At 38.7% G+C, this 23,947-nt stretch overlaps 1 protein-coding gene across 1 annotated transcript in view; it reads left to right on the forward strand.

The window, feature by feature from the left end:
- The window catches only part of VAV3 (vav guanine nucleotide exchange factor 3), a 194,169-nt gene that overhangs the window by 69,060 nt on the left and 101,162 nt on the right, over positions 1-23,947 (forward strand). The window contains exons 2-6 of the mRNA XM_018562738.1: positions 6,000-6,116; positions 14,574-14,632; positions 20,403-20,468; positions 22,692-22,803; positions 23,105-23,197. Of these exons, the coding sequence (XP_018418240.1) occupies positions 6,000-6,116; positions 14,574-14,632; positions 20,403-20,468; positions 22,692-22,803; positions 23,105-23,197 (447 nt within the window). The remainder of the gene's footprint in view (positions 1-5,999; positions 6,117-14,573; positions 14,633-20,402; positions 20,469-22,691; positions 22,804-23,104; positions 23,198-23,947) is intronic.

Consider the following 23,947-nt stretch of genomic DNA (forward strand, 5'->3'; position numbering starts at 1 on the left):
CATAAGATTTAGTGATTTAGGTTTACATATATAACCTTTTCATTCTTTTGCATATCAGCTTTTTCCAGTCAAGATCAATGTTAATCTTTCACGTGCATTGAGTAAACCTGAAATGACTTAGTAAAACAGTTTTCTAGAGCAGATAGGTTAATAGTAAAGACAAACACTATAATCTTAGAAAATATGTTCTAATAGAAAAGTAAAGATCTGTTCTGCCTATCATGTCCTTCCAGTTCTGTTTTCTTTACTTAGCAGACTGTGGAGAGGAATAATTCTCAACCAAGCATGATTTTACAGTATCAGACCAACAATTATTCTTTTATCGACTGGGCTCCATGCAGCTAAGTCTAGACAGGCAGGCATTTGATATTTGATTTAGGTTATAGAATATATGAGTATACCGAGGTAACATTTGCAACATCTGCCAGATCTGTCTCATTAAACACAAAGGATAGAATGCCTATAATGATCCCATTACTTTGTTTTTGCTGGTGAGATTCACCTTTCCTATTTCTCCTGGTGTACTGGTGAACATTGCTACGGGGACAGAAAGTATTGGGAAAGTCAAATTTGTACAGTTGTCACCAGAACAGCAATCGTCCATTGGGAACACTTGTTCCGTTGATAGCTTCCTAAGATGGTGAATTCCCCTCATTTTGGAGAGTATTCCTATCACTTCCTGTTGCATCTCTGGGACAGGAACTGAAAGGGAAATCTCCACAATGGGACATAGACAGCATAGCAACTGAACTTCAGGCAACGGGCTGAGTACAAGGCTTTCTGGCAGTGCTGGAGACATGATTTATACCTCTTGCAGTTAGAAAGACTAACAGACCCCCCTTCCCCAGCCTGTCACTGAGCATTGAACTCTCTGTCACTCTGCTGTCACCTCCTATAAGCATGCTCCTTGTTAGCACATAGGCACTGTAGCACAACTGATTGGCCTCTTGGGCTTATTTTCCCTCTACCAAGTTGAGCTCTTCCGTACAGGTACTGCAAGAGGCTAATAAGTCAAATGTAGCCACCTGTACCCAGTTTATTTTTTTAAGGCAAATGAGTACAATGATGAGTACAGAGTTGCATTAATCTGTGACTATTATATCTGCCTGGAATTCTGTTTGAAGAAACTCTTGTACCCTGGGCAATCACTTTGTGAAATAGTTGACTTTGCTCCAGCTTGGAATCTTCCCTATACCCCTCTACCACACACACATTAACAAAATCTACCCTATTTGTGTATCGCTCAGCTGTAGATCCTCAAATCATCTTTGAATTGGTGCTGACACTGTCCTTCCTTCTGGAGAGTGGCTACTTTTGTTCCCCATGGTCCCTGTGTGTGTGTAGCGAAGTAGCCACCGCTCCAAGCACACTCCTGTGATGGACTACAATCTTATGTTTTGTTTACTGATTTGTAGGGATGTCCCAATGCCACTTTTTCAGGCCCAAGTACAAGTACTTCCCCTCATGTACTTGCCGATACCAATTACCGATACTTTTTCTTAAAGGGACAGGTGACTTTAAATGATCCATAGTACAACTACATGTTCTGTACTATGGATCCAGTACACTATAGCAATAGATTTACAGCCAGCCCCGTCCCAGCTTCCCTCACTCACAGTTTCACTCCGATCCCTGTTGCCTCATGCGGTGCCTCTTGTAGTCGTCGCTGGGCAGGATCGTTGCATCGCGTCTCGGTGCTCAGCTTGTGGGAGACGCTCACAATTCTGCCCTGCTAACTCCGATGCTAGCATCGGTATCGGGACATCCCTACTGATTTATATTGAGATTATAGTCCATCATGGGAGGGAGCTTAGAACGGTGGCGGCTTTACAACATACACAGGGACCATGGGGAACAAAAGTAGCCCCCCTCCAGAAGGAAGGACAGTGTCAGCACCAATTCAGAGGTGATTTGAGGATCTACAGCCGAGTGATACACATATAAGAAACATTTTTGTTAATAGTTAAGGTACTTGAATGCAATTTTAAGATTTAACTCCTGAGTTTAGTGTCACTTTAAGTCATGTGTGAGCTTATGGTGACTTAAAAACACACACAGAACAGCACACTTTTCCCCCACGAACATCCCTGACCCTACTCATTTCACCATAGCCTCTGACTTTCCTGCAGCATTCTCCATAAGAGAACAATTACAACATGGAAAGTAAGATTTTGCCAAATTTGCAGAAAATAAACCATAAAAAGCAAGAGGGTGATTTCATCCACTGGCAACTACTGAAAATACCAGCTTTGGGTAGACTGATTCGTCAGCAGTTAATTAGTCTTTTCTTTCCTTTTATATGTTTTTTAGTTTTTTTCCTAGATGTCTGCCTTATTTTTCCAAACTTATTGAAAGTATTGAGAAGGCAGAGAAATTACAGGTCTATGTATTTTTTTTTCCAACGGCTTGCATGAACTCATTCTCAAAATGGCTCTCTGGTTTATATCATAGGAATCAGACTATTTGCTATACCTGTACTGTGCAGTGTTATCCTGTGCAGTCCAGTCTGTTCAATGTCACTGGCTTTCCAAAGAAGAAATAAGCATTGTCCATGTTCCATAACTTTCTAAACACAGATTTATATAGCACTATATTAATGCACATTTCTATTTATGCTTGTACAAGTGTATTTACATAATAACATAGGTTTCTGTGAAGTGCTGGGTTATTTCCAGTGTCATCATGTTGGCTAGAGCTAAACAAATTAATTTATGTCAGCTTGAGGACACAAACAAATATACATAATGTGTGAATTTTTTTTATTATTATATCATCAGATATTCAAAAGATTACAATTACTGTTACAGACACAGAAGACTTAAAGGAGAACTATGGGGTCAGTGCTTTTCCCCATAGTTCTCCTAAGGGTCACGGGAGGACATAAACTAGCGTCCTTCTGTGACCCAAAGCTCAGTATGCTCACTTCCCGATCTATTGAGCCAACGTTTCTTGTAACACGTCGGCTCGAACTATGAGGTTGAGTGAAAATCTCTCACCTCATAGTTCTCCCTTAAGGGGTTTTTAAAAAACTTTTTGTAGGCTTTTTTATGCCTGGTGACAGAGGGCAAAACCTTTGTCAGGTTTAATTCTCCCTTGTGGAAATTTCCCCTATATTCTGGTCTCGGTGACAGGTATAGCTATGACAGGAGTTGAGTGGAAATCTCCCAATCGTGTACACACACATAACAGTCAAAACCTGAAAATCTGGAGGTTCTAATGCTTTGCCCTGCAATATATTTCTTTACATGTTTGCTCAAACACTAACATTCTTCATGTTTTCGAACAGCTCCAACTCTCAGCTTGGCTTCTCTGAACTTCCTGTCCAGTACAAGATTTCAAGGGACAGAGCACTCTCCAGCTGCTGTCCATCTACCAGCTCAGAGAACAAGGGGGGAAGGAGGGGTGGGGAGCAGGTGGGTGTCTTGGTTTGCTGTGTCTTTGTGTTCGGGGAGACACACACAGCTTACTAGCACACGCAAGGGTGGCTTCATTGGACCCTGGAAGGGAAAGGAGCCACCCTAAAAACAGGATATCAGGCCCAATGTTCAGAGGTCCAGCTGATTCTGCGGAAAGCTAAAAGTTTTAAGCATCAATGAGCAGCACCCATTGTAATTGATTTCATCCGCATTTAAAAAAACGTAAAAAACTTTTAACTTTACTATTACTTTAAGTGCAGAGTGTTTTAGCACATCAGTGCTCAGGTTTTGGCGTTAGATTAAATAAATCTTTTGTGTAAAACCTACCACCTGACCTCCATATACTCACCTCCCCAGGGCTTCCCTGTCGCTCCTTCCTCTTTCGCAGCCACCACCGAAATACCCTGTGTTGGATGATGTTGGACTCTAGTTTGGCTGCATCATGGGTGGAGCTTTTAATTTATTTTCTGTTTTTATTCACAATATTGTTATTCCATGATATAACTCAAAGGGATGACTATACAGAACATCCTTATACTTTTCCTTGTGGTTGTATCAAGTCACTTTCACTTAATATGTGATATGTTCCTTCTTTAAAGTATTCATTTAGGATCCTATAATTGTCTAGTTTTCAAACATCCCATATATGCTGTTGAGAACCTCAGATGTAATTTCCACATTTAGGGCTCATTCACACCATCTGCATTCGGGCCGTGCTGGCCGTTTTTTTCCAGTGCCGCCTGAACACAAGACCAGCAATTGGCCTTGTCATGAATGGTGACAGTTCACACTACCATGTTCCGGTGGTGTGTGTTTCAAAAACGTATGGCATGTAGTGCATTTTTTAAAGAGGACCTGTACACTCAAAAATCAAATTCTACCAATGAATCCCTCTATGTAGAATGATTAATAATAACATAAACATGTCAGGTGTAAAATGCTGTGATTTTTAAATACTTACACTTGCAGAGCATTCACTTCCTGCTTTAAAAGGGCAAAATGACTTTAGTCTGCCAAAGCAATGCACACTGGGATTGCCTTGTCATCAGCAGAGCATTGCTGGGAAATCTCATCTGTAATTTCACGACATCGCAGGGAAAGGCATTTTCCTCCTCTTAGATGATGTGCTTGGTCACATGTTCTAGTCACATGTGCCAGAAATCCAGGAAGTAAAATGAGAGCTAGTAATCTGCCCTTAGTAAACATGGCCACTGTCAAATTACTGGGGTATGCAAAGAATACAAAGCCTGCAATTATCTAGAATTATGTGTTTGTTATTACTGAACACTTCTAAAGGTGTATTTGTTGTTATTTTAAAGCTACAGGTAAAGGTTAATTTTAGGCGCACCACTGTGAGATGCGGTACAACCGCATCACACTGCGGTGAGCCCATAGAACGTAATGAAATGTCCCTTTAATAATACATTTCAATAAGGTTCTAACAACAAAACAAAACAGTGCAATGCGGCTCGATCAAGCACATCAGCACTGTACGGGCACAGACACACCAGCAACCATGCACAGAAAAAGTGTAGCGTGTAAAGATTATAAAGAAAACCATTTAACTACTAGAAGCCAGTCTAAAGAATATTTTTTCTTCACTGGCCTAAACACATACCTAAGTAATAATAACACAGACTACTGTCTTCAGGGTCCCCAGGGGACGCATGGTTGGGCACCAGGGGCTTACAAGCACCTTCTGTGTGTTTACATTAGGATGCTGTCAGGCTGCCAAGATTCTGCTAACATAGTTACATAGTCAGGTTGAAAAAAAGACACATGTCCATCAAGTTCAACCTATGGACATAACAGGTAAAGGGGAAAGATTTTAGTACCTGTGTTGTAAATTTCAAAGATACTTAGCTCCACAATACCTTTAGCTACAGAGGTGAATGAGGGCTTGTTTGAAAGTGCTTTTACTACTTGTTCAGAATCTGTAAGTACTTTAATGCGCGTAGTAGTCCGGGTATCAGTTCACTTTCACTTTAAGCTAATGTTTGTATTTCAAAATTATTGGACCGAGACAATGCTTAGTAAGGATACACAAACTCCCACATTTTCTGATGTATGGAATCGTCTATTGACTCCTTGCCGACTATTACAGAATGAAAAATGTATGCAATATTTCATCTTGACCCCATGTTATACTAGGAGAATGATCTCTAAAGACCTTCTGGAGTTCAGTTTAATAAGAAATTAAGAGCTTACATTGGCTAATTAGCTATTGGCAAATAGCTGTTTCAGTGAAAAAAACAACCCAAAACATGAATAAATGAATACAAATGGCACCATTTTGTTTAATAGTCATGTGTATGAATTGACATTTTGTTGCTAAAATTACCATAAAAAGTAACTAATATATTTAAAAAAGCTTGCTCATCTAAATTACATTATCAATTAAAGCGAACTTATGCTTTACCCATGGTATGAGACCCGTAAACAAGTACTGGAAAATGCAAATTGTGTTATTTTGTGGCACTGACACTCATTTTATTTAGTTTTTCAAGAATTTTGGCTTTTATGCACATATGAAGACAACTACAGTCTACATGATAACTGACTGATATTTTCCATCTTTTACAGTTTCTTTGCCTTAAGAATATCCGGACATTCCTATCTGTGTGCTGTGAAGCTTTCAGTATGAAGAAAAGTGACCTATTTGAAGCGTTTGACTTATTTGATGTACGGGATTTTGCAAAGGTATTCAATATATATTTATATTTATTACAATTTCCACTGAGTGTGATACAAGAGGGTATGGGTTATAATTATTTGTCATTGTGTATTTCCAGCATGAAACATTTTTTTATTTTATTTAGATCTTCACAATATTAACCCATTCATGACTGAGCTTGTTTCTAGTTTCTGTTCATAAATGACTGACACACTTTTGACATTTTTGCTGTGTGATTCTTCCACGTCAGTAATATACTTTCTTACAAAGTGCACCCACACATATTATATATTGTTTTTTAGAGAACAGAAATGGCTATATATTTATATCATATATGTGTACCTAATGCCACACTTAGGACAAATAAAATATAAAAAAAAGGAAAAAACATAAAGAAAACACTTTTTTCCCCAGTTTTGATTTGTAGTATTTTTTTTTAGAAAAATAGCACAACTAAAAAAATGCATTACATACATTAATTTATTTGTCATTCCTAGGATTTTAGACATTTTTCTGTACTTCTCAGCCTAAAACTAAAACCTAACATTTTAATCTTTTTTCTCTAAAAGCTAAAAGTGGTCACCTGGCATACAATGTCACTGTCACTAAGTGTCACACTTAGTGACAACGACATACTTTGAACATCACTGTCATGAGGGAGTTAAAAAAATTAACCCCTTAGGGTGAAAAACAAATCTGCAGCTAAGCTGCTGATTTTCATTGTAAGGGATTCATTTTTATATTGAAGATAGTATAAAAATATATTTACATGTAAATTTTATTTGTTACATTTATTTTTATTTTTTTTACACTTCCTTGTTTTTTTTTACACTTTTTACTATTTCTTTGAACATTTTTTACATATTTTATTTATTTAATTATATCAAGCAGTCATTGTGACTTAATCTTACTATTACTGCTCGATAATTTAATTAATTATTTTTTGGTTATTATTAGGCTGCTTCAAACTTAAGAACAACCAATAATAACCTTAGTGACACTGATCCTGCAGCATTTCAGGCTCAGATGTCACTGAAGGTTTTCTGATCGTTCCAACAACGATCAGAAAACTGCAACATTGTTTCAGGAATAGAAACATGTAGCTAAATGTTTCTATTGCTGAAAGTTTAGAAAAAAAAGCCGGTATACATTGGGATTTACCTATCTGTACCAGCTGTCAGAGTGATGGCAAGAGCTGCCAATGCGCTTCTGCTCTCGCTGTCAGACACCCGATTCCTGATAGGGATTGGGTGTATGAAAAAGCTTAACTCTTTAATTAATGGATGCCTCTATACTAAGGCATTCATTAATTAATGGTAACCGCTGATGTTCAGTGGTTACTAGCATTACAGAGCCGCAAATAACTGATCACGTACAGTGTAGGTGAGCAGTCATTTGGGCACTTTGTGGCGGGACGTTCAGTGTATGTCTCCCATCACGAAGGGGTTAATATAAACAGGTTTTAATTGATAAACAGGTTGAAATGTTGAAAAAAGACTCATGTGAACCTAGTTGACAAAAGTTGTGAGAAGGAGAACTACAGTTTTGGACCAATGGAAGGCCAAACCCTGAAACAATTATTGCCCAGTTATCCACACACTAGGAAAAAGAATGATGTATCTATAATTAGCATAGAATTTATATTTGTCATTAGCACATATGTTAGGTTTGCTGAGGTTATAGATTCTTATAGGGTACGATTATAGATACTTATAGGGTATTATTTACCCCGTTTATGTCAAATAACTTATCAGATTCGGATTATTTAAAAACAAAGCAGACGCTTTACCTGAAACTGAAAGTGAAGGGAGTGATGCTAGGGGGAAAATGATTGATTTAGTAAATTCTTAGTTTATAATACATTTTCCTGCATGAAAAATGTCCAAGGCAAGGCAACTCATTATGATTGTAAATTCTATGAGGGGAATTTGTCAAAACTAGAACAGACACAATCTTAAGCAGCTGTGCACAGTAATCAATCATCTTCCCTCTTTCATTTTCAAATCTTAACTGAACAAACTGAAGAGAGAAAAGCTGATTGGTTGCTGTGGGCAACTGCTCCAGATGTTGTCTGCTCCAATTTTGATAAATTCCTCTCTATGTATTGTATTTCTTGAGTTCTTCCTTGTACATGTGCATACATTTTAAGCTTGGTGGTATCATTTACTTTCATCCTTTACATTTTCCTGTACTTGAAAATGTAGTATGCACTATAACCACTAATAAATGCATGTATCTTCACATTGACCACATATTTACATCCTGTTTATTCATTCAAGCGTATCTCAAAATATCGCCTCTCGCTATCAGAAGCAAGTCCACTAACTATAATTGAGCTCTGAATCTGTGAAATATGGCAGATTATATATCATTTAAAGCAGTGGTTCTCAACCTGTGTAATCTTAGGACCTACATTTAAAATTGGTCATTAAGTCATGACCCAAGTCGCAGTAGTGCATGTTACGGTATGGGCAATCAAACTGTGGGCGGGAGGTGCGTTTGGGGTGCCATTCAAATGAATGGCAATGCAACGCATCTCTCACACCAGAATGCACGGTAGGTGCGATTGCATGGAACAGTGCATTATTCGCACAGGACTGTGCGAATAATGCACTGTACTAGTGTGAACGGGCCCTCAAAAACACGCAACCACAGACACAATCTCACACACTCACAGACAATCTCACACACACATACACACTCCCAAAAAACACAAATGTTTTTTTTTTTTTTAAGATCCACACTATGGTCTCCATACCTTACGAGAACTGGAGTGGATCCTCAGCCTGGGGTCCAGTGGGGGCTGCTGTGCTGTGACGGAGCTCCATCCATATGTGCAATGCTTGCACAGCTCCCTTGCATGCCCTGTTGAGGTGTAATGAACTAGAATGTGACGTCACTCTGGTCCAGGCACCTCTACAGGGCACACGAAGGAGCTGTAAGCAATGCCACCCCCAGCCCACCCCACCTCAAGCTGACACCTGGTGCTGGGCAGCATATTGTGAATGGCTGTTCGGTGCGAGAACTGACAGTGCTGCGCTAGGGGGAGACTGAGGAGCCTCTCACCTAGCACAGAGGAAGGCACACAGACCCACTGCACATGAGGTCGCGACTCACTTTTGGGTCACGACCCACCTGTTGAGAACCTTGAGTTCCTAGGTTGCCCTGAAACTTATGGTACTCTCTTATTCAAAAGCCAATGCTTTCTATCAGTTTCAAAAGCTGGTCCAGCCCCTCCTGTCTCCTATTCTCTCTTATTATCCAAGAAGGCTTCATAGTGATAGGCCAACAGGAAGGGACAGACTGGCCCTCAACTTCCACAAAAGTGTCGGAATTTGTATAATTGAGATTCTCTATAAACGGTTGAGTACCCAACTCCCTTTCATAATACTTAGTAGACCTGACCTGTGAGCAGTACTCAGTGTGGCTGATCGTTTGGATCAAGCAGAAAGTAAAATCACTGCAGCGAAGCAGAAGGGTCAAGCCAAACCGAGTCAAAATAACAGATAACACTTCAGGTACAGGATGCAGGAACACAGGGAAGCGGACAAATTGACAGCAAAGGAGGTCTGCTAGTCACAGCCTTAAATAGGCCAGAGGGCGCCAAACATTCAAACAATACGTCGGCACTTGAACGCGCGCACATATGCGCACACGTTCACGAAGAGACGATGCACCTGATACAGCTCTATGAGCTGCACCAGTCACATGCGCATGTGCAAACCGCGATGTAAGAACTCTGGCTCCAGCTCTGGCTTCCTAACAGGTGGATGGGCTTTTCAACTGCCTTCTGATACCTGGGTCAGTGGTTGATGATGACTAAGACATGGATAGGCAACCTCTGCACTCCAGCTGTTGGGGAACTACAAGTCCCATTAGGCATTGCAAGACTCTGACAGCCACAGGCTGGATTTACAGAGCAGAAGCATGTTGTTTTACCACAGCTGGAGTGCCAAGTTTGCATAACCTGGTCTAAGCCATGTCAAAATATAAGTTCACCTTATGTGTCATCACTTTCTTCATTATATGACGGTGCCCTCATTGTGACTTCGGGAGGAGGCAGCTTTTGGTCATCGAGCCCGTGTTAATGACATTAAACAGTGTTCACTAATACGTATATACTCGAGTATAAGCCGCCCCGAATATAAGCCGAGGGTGGGAAATGAGGAAGCTACTGGTAGATAGATACCAATAAAATTACATTAATATTTATTTAAAAGAAAAATAACCTAGCTCTGCAAGTGGAAAAGGGGGTACAGGGCTACATACAGATCATTTAATACATTCATGTTAGTATCATTGTAAATGTATTGTCTGCACTGTATTAGCAGTATATACTCTATATAGAGTATATACTGCTAATACAGTGCAGACAATACATTTACAATGATCCTCTGCTAACATGAATGGGTTAAATGATCCGTAGTACATGATATGTAGCCCTGTACTATGGATCATTTAACCCATTCATGTTAGCAGAGGATCATTGTAAATGTATTGTCTGCACTGTATTAGCAGTATATACTCTATATAGAGTATATACTGCTAATACAGTGCAGACAATACATTTACAATGATCCTCTGCTAACATGAATGGGTTAAATGATCCGTAGTACATGATATGTAGCCCTGTACTATGGATCATTTAACCCATTCATGTTAGCAGAGGATCATTGTAAATGTATTGTCTGCACTGTATTAGCAGTATATACTCTATATAGAGTATATACTGCTAATACAGTGCAGACAATACATTTACAATGATCCTCTGCTAACATGAATGGGTTAAATGATCCGTAGTACATGATATGTAGCCCTGTACTATGGATCATTTAACCCATTCATGTTAGCAGAGGATCATTGTAAATGTATTGTCTGCACTGTATTAGCAGTATATACTCTATATAGAGTATATACTGCTAATACAGTGCAGACAATACATTTACAATGATCCTCTGCTAACATGAATGGGTTAAATGATCCGTAGTACATGATATGTAGCCCTGTACCCCCTTTTCCACTTGCAGAGCTAGGTTATTTTTCTTTTAAATAAATATTAATGTAATTTTATTGGTATCTATCTACCAGTAGCTTCCTCATTTCCCACCCTCGGCTTATATTCGGGGCGGCTTATACTCGAGTATATACGGTAATTATGTTTCTCTCTTCCTAAGCTTTCTGTGTAGCAGGATTCCTAATGGAACAGACTGTAGCTGTGCCTGGCCTCATTACCGTGTAAAACATTAATTTGTTTCCTTTTTGCTTTATGGTTTCAGAGTTCAGATAAAAGGGACTGTAAATTATCATTGCCAAAAGCAATGCAGGTTAACTGGTCTAAATTAAATAATGCGCTGCCAGTCATCAGGTTAATTAGAGTGATTCAGAAATCATGTGCCTGTAGCCGACTTACTGAGAGGGCGTACGTGGAAAGATCTGTTGCTTTATGTGTAGAGAAGGAGATGTTTGTTGAGTTTTCTTAAAGCACAAGAAGCATTAGGAATAAACTAAGCACAATGGATTTCTGGCAGATCAAAAGATATGTTTAGTACTTACAGGGTTTTTACAGATATAAAACATGGGAAAATTTGCATGTATTACAGAGATGTACTGTATGTTTGTTTTTCCCCCAGACATACACTTTAAGGCCCCATTCACACCAAGGCTTTTGTTGCGCGTAATTTTTCGCACTGAAGAGCTCAAAACAAGAAATCACATTGATTTCTATAGCTGCCGATCACACGTGTGCGTAGTGCCGCACGTAGCTGGAAAAAACACATGAGGGTTTTTTTAGGCCAGATCAGCGAGTGAATAACCCAGCTGAAGTGAAGTGAGCCTTCAGGTTCGGCTATTCACTTCTGGCTTGTACGGGTGATTTGAGCTGTACATTGGCTGAAATCAGCCATATATCGGCTGCCTTCGGCTGCACTTCCGACAGCCGAAAGTGCAGAAGGACTTCGACTCAGCCAAACCAACATCTGGATCTGCTGAGCTGAAGCTCTGGCAGCTCACTAGCTATTCACCGGATATTCTGCTCGGTACCTCCGTGGTTAAAAAGAAAAACAAACAAACAAACAATTGGGCGGAGCTAGCAGTGACAGCCTATTGGCCGGCACCTGCTAGAGTCTTCTAGCAGGTGCTGGCCAATGAATAACAACAAGACGGAGCCGGTCGTGACCAGTTGTTATTGTTTAACCAGTTGCCGTCCGCCCGTTGTAAAAAAACGGATGGACGGCACTGCAGCATTGGAAGCTGAGATCACGGCTGGCTCCACCCAGCTGTCATTTGCGGGGCGAAAGGCTGGCCTTCGGCAGGCCGTTCACCCCGCTTCGGCTGTCACTTTGGCTCAGTCGAATAGCCCGTACAGCAGCCTATAGTGAATAGCCCGTACAGCAGCCCTTCGGTTCGACTACACCGAAGGGCTCCCGCAACCGGAGCGAGCCAAAGGATCAGCCGAAGCTACGAAGCAGCTTTTTGAATGATCCTTTTTGTTTTTGGGTTTACGTACGCTTTACAATTATCTTATAATACATTTGATGTGTGCTTTAAAATGCAACTTAAGCCAAAATGCTTTTTCTTAGTTTTGGATAGAGTAGAGAGAACAAATTTGCTTTCTGTCCCCGAGATTCATCCTCTCTATTTGTTCTGGTGACCATTATCACTGAAAGTGAAAGAAAGTCCTAGGTTTTGGGTTTGTCACCAGAACAGGAAAAGATAGGAAACCTTCCAATGGAGACACTAGACCATGAGGGATTTTCCTAACTTTGGAGGGATTTCTTCTCACTTCCTATTGGAATTTTAGTGAAATCTCCACATGGGACACAGATGGCAAAACAAAAAAAACTGACAGGGACTATAAACAGGGGTGTCCCTATCATTTTTGCCACCTGAGGCAGGGGAAGCGGGATGTTGGCGGTTCACATTTGGGATGGGGGCCATGTGCTCAGCTCACTGACATCATTGCATGCCAGGAGCTGGGTGGGACGTGACCAGAGCGTCCCAGGCTGCTAAGAGTTGGGCAGGGAGATGTGTATTGCACCTTGGTATGGATATGGAAGGAAGGAAGAGTCTACAGGAGCCAGAGCATTGCACCTGCCATCCACTGATATTGTATGCAAAAAAATAAATGAACATTTTTTTCTTTTATGAAGAAGTGTACATTTTTTTTCCGGTAGGTGGAATGACTCTTTAATGTGTATCAATAAAATATAATACATTTATAAATACGTATAACAACTGAACATATTCCAAATTAAGCATTTTTTATATTAGTATATTTTTATTCTTAGTTCTAGTTCCTTATACTAAAAATGTTCAGTAAAAACTGCTTTTCCCTGCAGATGTATTTAATTTCTGGTTAATTCAAACATTTTCTTTGCACAAAATACACATTTCCCCAACGTAAAATATAACACTTTTGCTTTAATGACATATTAAAAAGGACCATAAAAAGTATGCTATGTGCTGGCACATTGATATTGCTGCATCAAGCTTTTAGCGCCCTCTGGTGCCCAAGAAATAATAAACATCTCTATATCAGGTTGCTAAGGGTCTTGAGCTAGTGACAATCATGAAAGAAAAATTAAAGGCTTACTAATGTTGTGTTTTCTGCATTTTGATGAAAATGCCTGCATGTGGTCTGCAATCTACTCACAAGTATTACAAATAAAAAGGTCCAAGAGTGACTATGTTTCTTATGAGAGCATCCCCTAATATCTTTTAAAATACACTTTGTGGCATTTTTACAGGAAGGATGTAACATAGCTTTGTGGTAGAACTGTCATCCCCAACCAGAAGGTCTCAGATGAAAGCAGCGCCATCACACTTCTCAAATTATAAAGTGTTGTTTGCTGATACACAAACTACAACAATCCCCCTAAAGAAACATTAGCAGGCATATTCAGTAGTACCCTGTAAGATGCCACAAATTAGCTCAGAAAATAGTATAATACCATGACTACAGACAGAAGACCGTCTTCATTGTTGGGGATAAGCTTTTATTTTCCAGACTGTCAGGAGGCGTATTGGCGATCAAGCTGCATTACTCAACTGCAGTGGACAGAAGTGAGGACAATAATTTTCTCATTGCAACACAATGCATGGTATTTTGGTATTGTGTGTTGTGCTGCGCTGCAACGCACAGCCTCTGGTAGGTGCATTGGGGTGTCATTCAAGTGAATAGTTACCCCATACTAGGTGCGTTGTGCGATAAAGTGCGCTAAACCCACAATACCATGCGATTAACTCAATGCTATGATGTGAACAGGCCCTTAACTTTGCTGTCTAAAAGGAAAGCCTAAATCAGAAGACTATTGAAATAGAATCCCAAAGCCTTTAGTAGGTAGCACGGGTTACATGTGTGTATTTTAATGTTTCAATGATCGATATGGTGGAGTTCGGCTTTATTGATGGCAGTGTGACACAACATTTACATACATAGTTTCTTGCTGATATTGCATAATAAAAAATTCTGTTTTTATTTTCAGGTTATTGAGACATTGTCCAAGCTCTCCCATACTCCAAATGCCGTGTCATGTGGAATCAGGTCAGTTATTATTCTTTGCTTTTTCAAATGGCATTATTATTGGCACAAATTATAATTCTGACAAAATGTACACAAACATACACTGTCTGGCCAAAAGGAAGTCACCACCTGGATTTGGGGCAGTGTTATGATCTTGGGTTGCTTCAGTTGCTCAGCAACATTATGGGCCTAAAAAATGATTTAGCTAAGCAAATAGGTCAGAGCCCTCCACTGGATAATAGGTCTAGGTTCAACAGCATTATGTGCCCCAAAATTGAGGTCAGCTGCCTACCTGAATATACTGAATTACCAGGAATTTCCATCAATGGATTTTTTCTTCCCTCATGGCACGGGCATATTCCAAGATTACATCACCAGGATTCATACAGCTCAAATTGTGAAAGAGTGGTTCAGGGAGCATAAGATATAATTTTAACACATGGATTGTCTACCACAGAGTCCAGACCTTAACCCCATTGAGAATCTTTGGGATCGGCTGGAGAAGACTTTATGTGGTGGTCCGACTCTCCCATCATCACTACAAGATCTTGGTGAAAAATTCATGCAATTCTGGATGGAAATAAATGTTGTGTCATTGCATAAGCTTATTGAAACAATGCCACAGCAAATGTGTGCGTAATCAAAGCTAAAAGTGGTCCAACCAAATTTTACAGTGTTTGACTTTTTTTTGGCTGGGCAATGTATATAGAATCCATCAAGTTTGTTTTTGCTCTGAAAGAAGAGCTCCACTTGCTAATTACAAGAAAGTATTGAAGCTACTGGATCACTATGACAGACCTAGCACTAATAATTTTAGAATAATAATCACTTGAATGAAAAGGAATGAATGAATAAGCAGTTATTTCTCTGTGAATAAGGTGTATTTCCTTTCCTGGGAAGCCACAGGTGGTGTGTATAGCCACCCATAGACATCAATGGCCGAACACTATTTCAATAAGCCAGTATAAATGAGAAGTATTGGTGAAAAAAAAACAATTCTGGATTTAACCAATTGTTTCTGGCATAGAAATTCTGAATGCCTCTCGTAACTGGGGGCGTGGCTGGAGGCAGTCCATTGCCTAAATACATTGGGGGGAATTTATCAACACTGGAGCAGACAGAATCTGGAGCAGTTACCCATCTCAACCAATCAGCATCTCTCTTCAGATTGCTCAGGTAAGATTTGAAAATGAGACAGAAGCTGATTGGTTGCTCCATGCTCCGGTTTTGATAAATTCCCCCCATCTTGCTAGAAGGTGTCCCCCTTAACCATCTCAGAAAGTTGAATTATGGTACTGGTGTATACCTGCCATACAGCCATGTACAGCTGTTAATGTCTATGGGTTGCTGTATGTATCATCTGGGGCTTCCCGACAAGGAAATACATCTGAATTTTATGTATATAGCCCCCATATGCCCTTGTGCATGATGCCTATTGAGATTGCAAACATGGCACTTGTACAGTGATCCTATTTAACATGTATTTTTTGAGCAGTATTAATATTAATAACAAAAACAACAAGAACAATAGTATTTATTGTATTTATTATTAGGAACATTTTGCACATTGAGGGGACATTTGCAATAAATGTAGTTACAAACCCACCAGTCAATATTAAATAACAGATGTTGACTATAGATCATATAGTATGATGACTTGGAAACTTGATGGATGTTTTATGCAAGTTTTAATGTTTGTTATGCCCAACTGCAAGAAAATCCTTAAATATTAATTCTACATGAAAACCCTTGTGCTCTCTAGATTGGACATGCAAGACACATATTTCAACCAGAAAAACATATTTGAAACTCAAATATTTATTTAAAGAAGAAGTCCGGGCAAACAAAATCTTAACCCTTGCAGTGGGGCTACCCCCCACACTGGAAAGAGTAATTGTTTGTTTTGCCTAGAGAGCTACAATAACAGAGATATACTCACCAAAACTGCGATCCCAGCTTGCTCTTGCTCTTCAGCCTCGCTCCCCCTCCGTTCAATGAGGTCTTGTGAGTCATCACGCCTAATACAGTGTATAGGACATGAGGACACCTAGGGACATACCATCGTTGGAGCAGAGAAGGAACCAGGTTAAAGGGACCAGTCTAGGAGCAAGCCAGGATCACTGTTTGGGTAAATATATCACTGTTATTTTAGCTCAGTGGATAAAACGAGCACTTAACCCTTGCAGTGCAGGGTAGCCCCGCTGCAAGGGTTAAAATTTAGTTTACCTGGAGTTCTTCTTTAATAATTGTAGTAATTAATTATTCAAGTCTTCTTTCCTCTCATATGGAGACAGTGGCTCTGTAACTACAAATGGTGTACTCTTGTGGTCACCCTAATAGTGCTGAACAAAATATATCGGTAGATGAAGAATGTCCTTCAAACTATGCTTCAGGACAAATACTGCATAAAAAAATAAGACAGCCTGAATGTCATGCGGGTATATGCAGTATGATGTTGTGCAGATTGCAGTAGCTCTTAGCAGTTATATTAGTGAGAACATGAAATAATACCTTTAGATCAATTGCAATGGCTTATGACAGTTTCCACATCATTGCTGTTCTTTGTCATGATCTTGACTATATCTAAACATTTTGTCACATTGAGATGCTTGCCCCACACAGTTTTGAACGTGACTGCATTAAGATTTGTACACAACCATAATATTATGTCTGATGAAAGCTTAGTCATATCTGTCAATGTAGTGGGCTTCCTGACCTCATAAAATCAGTACAATAATGTTGGGGAGCTTGCAATTTTGTATTATAAGGAACCAATAAGGATAGAAATAGCAGGGCTGCCCTTGCTGACTTCTCTTTAAAGGTGCATGACTCAGGGATTATCAATTCCCAGCTTCAATAACCTAGTGAATTACCGACCTTGATCGAGCATGCAGCCACTCTGAAAGCTCAGAACTCTTACACATTTTTGTTGTTGATAACTGACTCACTGGGGTCCATTTACAAAAGGCAACTAGGCTGTTCACTTTGCAAATACATTTTTCCTTTAGCTTAGTGCATGGGGTGATTTTCTGCTGACTTTCATCATCCAATCATGTGCAAGCAAAAATACAGTTTAAAAAAAATATATATATTTTCCTTGTTTAACCGCCTCCCGGCGTTAAAAACAGCCGGCCGGGAGCTCCCTGGATCTGAGCGGGCGTTTTTAAAAGCGTCCGCTCAGCCTCGCCCACTCGCGCCGTGACAGGATCGAAAAGTGAGCGAACGCCGGTATGTGTTCGCTCACTTCCCGATCTACTGAGCCGACCTGTGACAGTCTCATTGTCACAGGTCGGCTAGAACTATGAGGTGAGTGAAAAGCACTCACCTCATAGTTCTCCTTTAAGATTGAATATTCTTTGAATATTCTTTGCAAAATGAATTATCACCACATTTACTGAGCTAAGGGAAAATCTCCTTGCAAAGTGAACAGGCCATTTGCATTTAGTAAACCAACCCGATGGTTGGTTTACTAATATAATAATTATAATAATATATAATAATTTTGTATAACTTTATATCAGCAATATTTTTTATAAAGGCATTAACATCAAATTGTGCTCTTGTGGAGCTTACACTTTCACTCTACTACCAATTTCATGCAGACTCCATGCATTTTTTGGGGATCAAACCCAGGAACCTAGTGCTGCAAGGCAACACTTTGCATCATATAAACAAGAACACACTGGATCATATAAATTTCTACATACTTTAACTCATAGGAATTGATTTATTTATTATTTTATTTCAATGCTATTCCTCTAGGGTTACATCATAGACCAGTTGTATTGCAATTCGCCCTTAGTACTCAAAATATTGGTAGTAAAAATACACAGTGCTACATGAAATAAATCAACCAATGCAATCATACAATAACACAACAATGTATACATTAAAACACCAAAAAACAAACGATGGTTGGTTTACTAATATAATAATTATAATAATATATAATAATTTTGTATAACTTTATATCAGCAATATTTTTTATAAAGGCATTAACATCAAATTGTGCTCTTGTGGAGCTTACACTTTCACTCTACTACCAATTTCATGCAGACTCCATGCATTTTTTGGGGATCAAACCCAGGAACCTAGTGCTGCAAGGCAACACTTTGCATCATATAAACAAGAACACACTGGATCATATAAATTTCTACATACTTTAACTCATAGGAATTGATTTATTTATTATTTTATTTCAATGCTATTCCTCTAGGGTTACATCATAGACCAGTTGTATTGCAATTCGCCCTTAGTACTCAAAATATTGGTAGTAAAAATACACAGTGCTACATGAAATAAATCAACCAATGCAATCATACAATAACACAACAATGTATACATTAAAACACCAAAAAACAATAAATATGGAAAATGACAAAAGCAGATACAAAGTACAAGCAGTGCAGACAACTGAAATGTGTAAAAAGAATTGCACTGTTTATGATAAGGCTGATGCCTATATTCATCCACCGATGATTATTTCCATGTTCTGTCACTCCTTTTATTACATATAAACTCACAGGAATCATCTCCCATATACGTACGGTGCCTCCCTGTAACCTCTAGTCAGGGCTAACCCACTGAATAGCCATGACCTTACACAGAACACAGTATAGACCAACTATATTACGACAAAAGAAAAAAGGAAAGCTCCATAGCATAAAACCAAACTATTCAATAAAAGTTTTAAAAAAAGGAAAACACCTACACTTTTGTAGTGCTATAACAGCAAATAGTTATTGTCCTCCTCACTCCTGTTAGTCCTGAGAGTAGGAGTGTACCTCCGTATGTGAAGACTTCACTGACCCCAACCAGAGTGTTTTATAACTTCTGGTCTTCCTCAGGAGCAGTGTCAGGGACTTCACTGTAGAAGATGTTGTCCACACACCATTCTGCTTCAGAATATCATCTTTATTTGCATTTCGTTAGCATAACATATAGATACAACATCCTCACAGGACCCCTTTATCAGGCAAAGGGACACTTTGCCTGACAAAGGGGTTTTGTGAGGCTTTGAAATATTGCATCTATATGTCATGTTAACGGAATGCGAATAAAGATGATATTCTGAAGCAAAATGGTGTGCGGACAACATATCTTCTAGATTGTATGCTGTGGCTCCATCCACCAGTTGTTCCAGCACTCGTTGGATTCTGGGGTACATCGGTACAGTGTGGAAAGGCGATATTACTAAGACATAAGTGGCATCACTCTAGCACCCTTATATACACGTTGCAGTAAAAGCATCTGCCCCCTTCCAGAGAAAGAAAACTTTCTTTAACCCATTACATACAGCTATCAGATACATCCTAATGATATGGCAATATCACTCTATTTATAAGATCAGCAGCACTGTAACCAATACAGGTCTCCAAAACACAACCCCCAGGACATTAAGCCATTAGCTATCTGAATACAATTAATTCATGGGTAAACCCAAAACTGAATAACAGAACTATCCCAAAATGATCATAACTATTACATATTAATTGACAACCTCTAATATCAAACAGCATAAAGCTGAACCATAACAATGATGATGTTATCCCTTACAGTCTCCAATCTATTGTATTTAATTATTATAAAAGTTATTTCTGCAGGGATCATAAACACTAGCAGATTACTGTTGGATTGGAAATGCTCATCTTGTGTCGTCTGATATCTTTCAAGTAGAGATCACATTGTATTTTGAAAATTTCACATGCACAATAAAAAAGAGAGCATGATTCTAACTCTTCTTTATATCCCTAAATAACTTAACAAACCTTATATATGCTTTGTTTTACAGGGCGTTCCCTACAGAGGAAAGTGTACAAGATGAAGACATTTACAAAGCTCTGCCTGATTTACTTGAGTATGTATTTATAATACTTTTTATAGATAAGCCCAATGAAGAAGTACAGTACTGTGTTTGGATTGTATTGCTGTATTTACTGGGATGTAAAAAGAGGGAAAATATGCATAAGGTCACAATCATACTTTCTTAAATGTAATTGGACAGTGACAATTTAGTTTGTTTTATTTAAATGATTGTGTGTTTATCAAATGTCTTTACGTCATTTACAATGTTCTTGCTAGTGACAGGATAATTAGTTGAATGTTTTCAAAAATTATTTCTCAACCTGAATTAAAATCTACATGGAAAAGGGTTTACCCTCAGCTGGTATTGGTAATGAAAGAACGATATATAGGGTGACATGTATGTAAGATGACTCATCTCATTAGAAAATGTAATCTTGGCTGGTATTGTTTTAAAGTACCTTGTATTAGATGGAAAGGTCAAAGATCGCTTTTTGTTGGTGTCATTGAATTATGGCAATGGATGATTCTTCCATTTGAATTACTGATATTATTAGCAGCTACATTATTTAAACAAAACTGAAGCTAAATGCATAGACTTTAAAATGCATGATTTTTTTCTTTATCACTTGCATAATGGTGAGAAAGATCTCCAGTTTAGAAGTGAGAAAGTACAGATTGGTTAACTACCATACTATTCTTACTAAATAGTAGCCAAGTATTGTACCCTCAGATTCGTATAGCTTACAAGTTGATTAAGTTTGTTAGTGACAATACATATAATATGCATATAATTTCACATATACATCATTTTGTATAGTAAGCTTTGTTCGAAACAAATTTATACTGTATGTAAAGAGAAGCCAAAAATGTATGAGAAAAAGGAAATTCCGAAATCAGTTGATTTATACTTATTTTTCCCTGAACTAGAAATAAACCCGGGGCCTTTGTATAACCTTTGTATCCATTCAAACATATTTTTAATTATAACATGTTCATTAAATAATTTAATTTAGCATAACTGATGTGATCATAAAAATGTGAAGAACACAGCTCAGATCTGGCTTGTCAATGTCTTCTCACTACCCTGAAAATGCTGCTGGCAGAGGATACAATAGTTCAGGTCAGTTAGGGATGACTGCATCAGGGATTTATGCAAAGAAGTAGGAACCCCCCCTTTGATATCTGCCATTATTTCTCTATGGCTGTCTGTTTTTTCTGACACGGTGCCGCCTGCCCAAATTCCATGTCTGCAGATATGCATAGTACACATACTGAACATTTTGCACACAAGAAAGTTTAGGGGGTTATTCACAAAACGGTGAAGAGTTTGGAAAAGGCAGGAAAGGTGAATAATCTAGGACAACATAGCTGAACTGGAAAGTGAGCTGAATTGGAGAATTTTTCCAAATCAACTATTTTGGCCTAGATTGTTTACTTCTCCTGCCTTCTCCAAACTCTTCACCGTTTTGTGAATAACCCTGTTAATTTTCCACTATTCCCTACACAGGGATGGATAAATCCCAAAAGCCAGGTCGCCAATGCTCCTTAAAAATTACAGCTGCTGCCTAACTTCTGAGGTTTCCTCTAGTTGTTGTTAATGGAGCTGGCTCCTAAAAACATCCCACTGGCTCCTGGATTGGACAGACCAGCTCCTAATTTCCATATTAATTTGTCTACCCCTGCCCTACCATATGTCATTATATACTATCTCACTGGCTTCTTCTGCTCCCTCATTAACAAAAGCAGCATCCTGTCAGAACTATTGAGAATAAAAGAATTGGACATTACTTTTATCAGAGTAAACATTCTGACAATCCCTTCCTGTGCCATCATATTCACTATTGTACTTTAGTGCTACAGTATAGGACAGGACCTTTTGCTAAAGACTGATGTTTTTAGCATTCAGCAAAGCTGTTCTAACAGGTGTATTTCCCATAGAGATCACAAATATAGAGACCCCTAAATATAATAATAGAAATGTTAAGGAGAGCTCAACCATGAGTTTCCATACAGTTTAATTTGTTTGGACTGTGTGCACTCAGTAAGAAGTGTCATGATGAAAAGACCCACCATGTTTATGGTAATTTGTACACTGTTTAGCCAGGTTGCAGCACTAAGCCTGTAAGTGATATTGTCAATATTCTGAGTCAGTCATGGCTGTACGCCTTTTCACACTGACGCACTACAACAGTATACGTTCTATACTGGAACATCATATTTGGACCTTTGCGTGTGTCTAACAAGTATGAATTCATGACTTGCTTTCCTCTTACAGTGAATCAGGGATGGAGGAAGATGATGAATTGTATTATGACTGTGTATACAGAGAGGATGAAGGAGATGAGGTTTATGAAGATCTCATGAAGGTTGAAGTTGCAGTGCCCAATGTAAGGCAACTTGTATTAGTGTATCAATACAGATGTCCTATGGTAATATAAAATATTGTGCAATAATTATAGTCAAATATCTCCACACTGCTGTTTGCACTGTTGAATATCCCCAAACTAAAACCTGTTAACCTACTGGTCCAGGCCAGTGCACCCAAGCCAACCAGAATATATCATGTTATGTATATTTGTAAAATCTCGCCACCACCTTTCTAGTGACCTTGTGACTGTTGAGAGATATGGATATGTAAAGTCATTTTTACTAGATCTTCTGAATAAACTTTTGTTTGAATGATCATAGAGGACTACAGAGAGTGACATCCGAAGCTGCTGCCTTTTAGAAATAAAGCAGACAGAGGAGAAATATTCAGAGACCTTGGAGTCTATAGAAAAGGTGGGTATAAAGTGGTCAAAATGAATCAATCTATCTTGGCTAATCAGGTGAAAATATTTGCAAGTTAAAACTGTAGGTGCCATCACATTCACACCGCGGCAAACAAATTAGAAGATACTACTAGTTTGTGGTTCACGGCTTTACCAGTGGTCCATCATTATTTGTTGATATATTTTACACCTCGAGGATTTATATATTTTATGAAAGAGCAACAGTGTACAAATATCCACACTACATAGCACTGCATAAAATCAGTGTGTGACCTCCATAGCTATGGGCATGCACATATGCCGCTAGGCTTATTCCATTGTTTGATATTAAAATGACAGTTGTAATGTAATATCTTTGCAGAAAATATCAAAATCATCACATAATAAGTCAAAGTATTGGGGGGCTCCAATGCCCATCCTTACTCTTCTTATACCTTTTTAAGCAGAGTGAACCAAAGCTATTGTGAGTTTTTTTTTTTCTTTTTTTCTTAACCCCTATTACCAGAAGCTTGTACAATGGGCTTTGGGCTAATAAATTAGGTTGTAAAAGACTACAAGCTTGCAAATGTTTGGTAAAAGCAGACTTATTACTTTTTACCAATTAAACATACTGGACCAAGCTCTTTGACTAGAAATCCTTAATGCGTAACTACTCTTAAAACATTGATAGAGACCCCCTGTAAGTAGAATGTCAGGAAATTAGTGGTGAGATAGCAGCAAAATGTTCACTACCAAAAATAACTTCTCACCTTCTGGGTAA

This window comes from Nanorana parkeri, unplaced genomic scaffold, assembly GCF_000935625.1.
Source record: "Nanorana parkeri isolate BGI_ZX_2015 unplaced genomic scaffold, ASM93562v1 scaffold595, whole genome shotgun sequence".
In the NCBI taxonomy this organism is placed as follows: Eukaryota; Metazoa; Chordata; class Amphibia; order Anura; family Dicroglossidae; genus Nanorana; species Nanorana parkeri.